We start from the raw sequence: 6580 nt of genomic DNA, 5'->3' as shown, positions 1-6580 counted from the left end.
ACATACACATGCACCAACACACACGCACGCGCACACACACACAACAACACGCACGCGCACGTGCACACACACACACGCACACACACGCAACAACACGCACGCGCACGTGCACACACACATGCACGCAGCACACACACACACATACACACACACGCAGCAGCAGCAGCACACACGCAGGCAACACATAGGCATGCAACAGCACACACGCGCGCGCACGTACGCACGCAGTAGCAAACACACACACAGCAGCACACATGCACACACACATGCAACATCAGCATCACACATGTGCGTGTGCACCCACACACGCAACAGCACACACGGGCGCACACACACATACCGCATGAGGGGCAAAATCGTCTTTTCAGGTGTCATTTAGGTTCAAAATGGACGGAAGTGTCGTATAGAGAATAAAATTTAGGACTAGTGTCAAATAGGGAAGAAAAACTTTTCCAGTGTCAAATAAGGAACCAGATTTTAAAACAGTGTCAAATAAGGAATTTTCTCTATATATTTCTTCAAAAAAAATGTTGGCAAATCTAAATTCTATCCTGAAACATGGCTTGACAATATTCTCGCTTGTTTCCAATTTTGTTGGCGCCTGTAGTTTCTATTCTTTTCTTTTTTGAGCAGTCAACCGGGGGCGATCGCCCACCTGAACTCAGTTTTGTATTTTGATAATAAAAGACAGCGGGTCGATAAATACACAGCTCCGCAGAGCCGAGAGAGGGCATAGTCTACGCGGGAGGGGGCCCGAACCACCCACAAGCGGAGGTGCTCCTGGATCGAGTGCCACAAGTCAAGATCCGAAACCCGGATGTTATTGAACACCATCCGATTCCGGGTCTTCCAGACAACCAAAAGGACACGACACATCATCGTGCTGAGAAGCGGACCACTCCAGGAGGGGTGACAGGCAGTGAAGGCAGGCCAAACGTTTTCCACACAGCAAATGACGGGCTTACCGTGGCGGCCGAGGACGTGCGCCCACATTGGTTGTAAGCGGGGGCACTCGAGGAATAGGTGCATGATTGTCTCAGGCCGCCCGGGGCAAAAGGGGCAGTAGTCATGCTCGGGGAAGCCGATCCGATGAAGGAAGTCCCGCGTATGAGTTTTACCATGTCGTATAACCCAGGCAAACACCTTGACCTTGACGGGCATGAAGCCATCCCAATTGAGGTCATGCAGGGGGAGCTCATGGCTGGAGAGTTTGATCATGCGGTACACCGCACTCGCCTTGAACCAAAGGCTCCCACCCCAAGCTAGGATCCGCTCATCATCAACCGCAGAGAGCTGGACGTGGTTAACAGGTGATTGAACCAAGCAGAGTTCCAAACCTACAGTTCTAGACAAACGGTCATGCACGGGAACCAAAGTCCCCCAAATGACCCAGCGAGGTCCAGTTGTCATGCTAGATGGAGGTGTGCTCTCCATTGCCAAACCTCATCGACGTAAGCGAATGGTAGAGCGGGACAAGGGAGGCAAAAACTTTTCAAGTGGGGGTAGAGGCTGCCGGGCGATCACCCAGGTACCAGCGTCGAACCCAGACGGTCCACGGGTTACATACACCACTGAAGATTTTATGAACCATTTTGGCCAGAACATGGCCCTACGGGGGCGGTCCATCTTGGCCATAGTGCCCTTGGAGAGGGGGAGCATCGACATGGCATGGGTAGGGATCGCGGAGAGCACCGCAGAAGTGGGTGTCAAACGACCCCCTTGGTCGAGGAAACACGTGCACCATCCGGGGATGCGCTGCTCAATCTTGGTCGGCAAGAAGTCCAGGGCGCTAGCAGGTAACTTCGTATTGGAGAGAGGTAAGCCGAGGTTCGTCTGGGGGAACATCGACAGTGGGCAGCCAAGCTCAGCAGCCAGGCGGGTGCCACGGGCGGGGTCAACACTCACCGGAACGAAGGTGCTTTTGTTGAAGTTGATGGACAGCCCCGTGGCGGCAGAGAATGCATCCAGAATAGACTTGAGCTGCGAGAGTTGTCCCTGTTCAGCAGGGACCAAGGGGAGTGTATCGTCCGCATACTGAGTAACAGGACACGACAAATTGTCAACGAGCGGATGCAGCAACCTGGACGAGGAGGCATCCCTGGCAATCATCTGGTGGAGAAGGTCTGCAATGATCAAGAAGAGGTAAGGCGACAACGGGTCTCCCTGACGCAACCCCTTTTTACACCGAATCCATCTGCTGGGCACCCCATTCAGCAACACCGCAGTTTTGCTGGTGGCAAGGATATTTCGGATCCAAGAGCGCCAACAGTTGCCAAAGCCACGTGCCTGCAAAATCACATCCAGTGCTACCCAACTAACTGAATCGAAGGCCTTCTTGAAATCCAACTTCAAGGCAATCGTGGGTGTTTTGCGGAGATGACAGCTCTGCAACAAATCGGCAGCATACAAGAAGTTGTCGGCGATGCATCTCCCGGCAATAAATCCAGACTGTTCGAAGGACACCAGGAGCTCAATAAATTTCTGCATCCGCGTGGTCAAGATCCGAGAGACAATCTTCATGGCACAATTATGGAGGGAAATGGCTCGGAACCCATCAGCGGAGAGCACCACGTCGCATTTGGGCAGCAGGGTGATGAAAGCACGGTTAACACCATCCAAGTCCGCAACCCTAGAGTAGAAATCATTCAAGAAGTCCAACAAATCGTTTGGTAGTTTCTATTCTGAATCATTAGCTTGACAATATTCTTGGTTCTTGTACAGGGGAGGCTGTGTATGTTGATGACATCCCTGCTCCCAAGGATTGCCTCTATGGAGCATTTATCTACAGCACACAACCTCATGCCCATGTAAAAAGTGTCAACTTCAGATCATCTTTGGCTTCAGAAAAGGTCATCACGGTTATCTCCGCAAAGGACATTCCAGTTGGTGGTAAAAATATTGGATCCGGCTTCAGGATGCTAGGAGAGGAAGCTCTTTTCGGTGATCCGGTATCTGAATTTGCTGGTCAAAATATTGGCATTGTGGTACCTACTTCTGAACCACTTGAACTCAATTTCAGGAAAATGCATAACCAGTGGCAGTCTATTTTTACCCTATATTTTGCGAGGTCGTAGAACTTACCATATTGTGTTGCTTTGACATCACTCAGATTGCTGAAACACAGAAGTACGCCTATATGGCGGCGAAGCAAGCTGTAATCGAGTATAGTACCGAGAAGCTTGAGCCACCGATTTTGACAATTGAGGATGCCATCCAACATAACAGCTATTTCCAAACTCCCCCATTTTTGGCTCCTCGGCCAGTTGGGGACATCGACCAAGGGATGTCTCAAGCTGATCACAAGATCTTATCAGGAGAGGTACACATTTGATATTCAGGGTGCTGCATTCTTATTCTCAGACATGATCCCAGTAGTAACACCTAGTGTCTTTTGTTAATTTCCGACAGGTGAAACTTGAATCACAGTACTACTTCTACATGGAGACTCAGACCGCATTGGCCATTCCTGACGAAGATAACTGCATCACTGTCTACTCCTCGACGCAGCTACCAGAGATCACGCAGAATGTCGTCGCGGACTGCCTCGGCATTCCGTACCACAATGTTCGCATCATCACGAGAAGAGTTGGAGGCGGCTTTGGTGGAAAGGGACTGAAATCAACCCATGTAAGTGCCCCATTATAAAAAGCACCCTTTATCGGAATTTTTTTTGCAAGTGCCCCACAATATAAGCAGAGATTCACAGGGAATTTTTGTGAAATTGTTTTGCGTACTTCGGATTGCATGTGTGTGTGCTTTTCAGTTGCAGCATTCACAGGAAAAAATCATGCAGTGCCCCAGCAATGTTACAATATGTTGTGCTTTTCAGTTGGTACAATCTTGCGATGATGGTGCAATTGGTTTCTGTATTCAGGTAGCATGTGCGTCTGCAGTTGCAGCGTTCAAGTTGCAGCGCCCTGTCCGGATGTACCTCGACCGCAAGACGGACACGATCATGGCCGGAGGGCGGCACCCGATGAAGGCGAAGTACTCTGTTGGGTTTAAGTCGGACGGCACGCTCACGGCTCTGCATGTCGATCTTGGGATCAACGCCGGGATATCGCCGGACTTGAGCCCGTTGATCCCGGGTCACACCATCTCTTCTCTGAAGAAGTACAACTGGGGCGCCCTCGCCTTCGACATCAAGTTGTGCAAGACTAACGTGTCGTCCAAGTCGGCCGTGCGGGCGCCCGGCGACGTGCAGGGCTCCTTCATCGCCGAGGCCATCATCGAGCACGTAGCGTCCGCGCTCGGAGCTGACACCAATGCCGTCCGGAGAAAGAACCTCCACAGCGTCGAGAGCCTCAGGAAGTTCTACGGCGACGCCGCGGGGGACGCCCCGACGTACAGCCTCATCGACATCTTCGACAAGCTGGCCTCGTCGCCGGAGTACCGGAGCAGGGCGGAGGCAGTTGAACGGTTCAATGGCGGGAACAGGTGGAAGAAGCGCGGCATTTCGTGCGTGCCGATCACCTACGAGGTGACCCTCCGGCCGACGCCGGGGAAGGTGTCCATCCTGAACGACGGCTCGATCGCTGTGGAGGTCGGCGGCGTGGAGCTCGGGCAAGGGCTGTATACCAAGGTGAAGCAGATGACGGCGTTCGGGCTGCGGGAGCTCTGTCCCGACGCCGACGGGCTGCTCGACAAGGTGCGCGTCATTCAGGCCGACACGCTGAGCTTGATCCAGGGCAGCTTCACCGGTGGGAGCACCACCTCCGAGAGCAGCTGCGAGGCGGTCCGACAGTCGTGCGCCGTGCTCGTCGAGCGCCTCAAGCCCATCAAAGAGGGCATCGAGGCCAAGTCAAGCGCTTCGGCGCCATGGAGCGCCTTGATCGCCCAGGCGAAGATGGCGAGCGTGAACCTGTCAGCGCACGCCTTCTGGACGCCAGACCCAGCCTTTGTAAAATACATCAACTACGGAGCCGCCGTCAGCGAGGTTGAAGTCGACGTGCTTACTGGGGGGACGACGATCCTGAGGAGCGACCTGGTGTACGACTGCGGGCAGAGCCTGAACCCGGCGGTGGACCTCGGCCAGGTGAGCTCGCCGCCGATCGGCACATCCACTTGCTATTGCTGAAGAATGAAGATCGTTGTCATCTGAATTCATTTTTGCTGGATGGATCAGGTGGAGGGCGCGTTCGTGCAAGGGGTAGGGTTCTTCACGAACGAGGACTACGCGACGAACGCGGACGGGCTGGTGGTGAACGACGGCACCTGGACGTACAAGATCCCTACGGTTGACACCATCCCTAAGCAGTTCAACGTGGAGCTCATCAACAGCGCGCGCGACCAGAAGCGCGTGCTCTCCTCCAAGGCGTCCGGCGAGCCGCCGCTGCTGCTGGGGGCGTCGGTGCACTGCGCCATGCGGGAGGCCATCAGGGCAGCCAGGAAGGAATTCAAGGCCAACTCGCCGCTGACGTTCCAGATGGACGTGCCGGCGACCATGGCCGACGTCAAGGAGCTGTGCGGCCTCGACGTCGTCGAGAGGCACCTTCAGAGCCTCACTTCCGCCGCCGCCAGCGCCGCAGTGAAGGCGTGATCGTATTTGCATGTAAGTTGTGCCGAAACGTGGGCATATGTACTGCAGTAAGGACACGATGAAGGTGTGGGACGCTGAACAATGACCGGTTGGTTTGGGGAAATACCCTTTGGCTCCCGCATATATATACACATTTTTCTTTTGCGAGGTGAAAGAGAGTTTTATTTCAAAATGATAGGGTTACAATCTCGAGACAGCTGCTCCTCAAAGGACTTGAGTTCAACCATACCGCAGTACAACACTTGCAAAAGATGTGCTACCCTATTCTGCTCTCGGCCAATTTTATAAGGAACAAACTCCCTAGCAACAATATGAACTTTAATCTCCGCGTCAAGATGACCATAGGCTGATCTGGAAAGTGTGGCATCCGTGAGGGTTGCCAACGCATTCGAAGAATCCGATTGGACTATCACCGGCATGTCTGAATGTTGAATGGCCAAAGCCATTCCTTGCATGATTGCATGAATTTCTGCTTCAAGAGCGTCATTGCAATGAAAAATGTATCTATATGTCGCAAAGATCATAGTCCCATCCCCGTTCCGCAGTACCATTCCAGCAGAAGCACACCCATCATGACTTGAAAAAGAACCATCAACAGATAGGGTACCCAACCTGTTGGTGGACGAGGCCATGGAACAGGGGTTGGTGCACATTTTTTGCTCACAACATGTCCATCCTCTCAAATTGGCATCTTTCCTTTTATTATCTCTTCCATACTAAATTTCCTTGCCAATTGAAGCGACTTATAATAGCTGTCCAAGTAATCAACAGTAGCTTGAACCGGGGTCTCACCCTTTCTATGAGTAATATCATTACGTAGCTGCCATATTCGTCAAATAGTCATAATCACCATGTCCTTAGTGTATGCTGGACAATTTAATAGGATTTGCAAGAGCCAATCTTTCCCTGATTCAATTAGTAGAACATCATCAGGTAGTGGCCAAATCGTGCGCAGACCATCCCAGACTTGCCGAGCATGCATGCATGTGATAAGAGCATGAAAGCTACTCTCTTCCTCCTTGCCACAGACCGGACATGCGC

At 52.4% G+C, this 6580-nt stretch overlaps 1 protein-coding gene across 1 annotated transcript in view; it reads left to right on the top strand.

Annotated features, from left to right (window-relative positions):
- Positions 1-5765, top strand: part of LOC119303472 (indole-3-acetaldehyde oxidase-like) — a 12426-nt gene extending 6661 nt beyond the window's left edge. Inside the window, exons 3-7 of the mRNA XM_037580606.1 lie at positions 2722-2984; positions 3110-3319; positions 3409-3627; positions 3875-5035; positions 5126-5765. Coding sequence (XP_037436503.1) covers positions 2722-2984; positions 3110-3319; positions 3409-3627; positions 3875-5035; positions 5126-5539 — 2267 coding nt within the window. The 3' untranslated portion in view covers positions 5540-5765. The remainder of the gene's footprint in view (positions 1-2721; positions 2985-3109; positions 3320-3408; positions 3628-3874; positions 5036-5125) is intronic.
- The last annotated feature ends 815 nt before the right edge of the window (positions 5766-6580 follow it).

This window comes from Triticum dicoccoides, chromosome 5A (assembly GCF_002162155.2).
Source record: "Triticum dicoccoides isolate Atlit2015 ecotype Zavitan chromosome 5A, WEW_v2.0, whole genome shotgun sequence".
In the NCBI taxonomy this organism is placed as follows: Eukaryota; Viridiplantae; Streptophyta; class Magnoliopsida; order Poales; family Poaceae; genus Triticum; species Triticum dicoccoides.
Note: the sequence above shows the minus strand (reverse complement) of the source record. Positions and strands in the feature narration are given on the sequence as shown.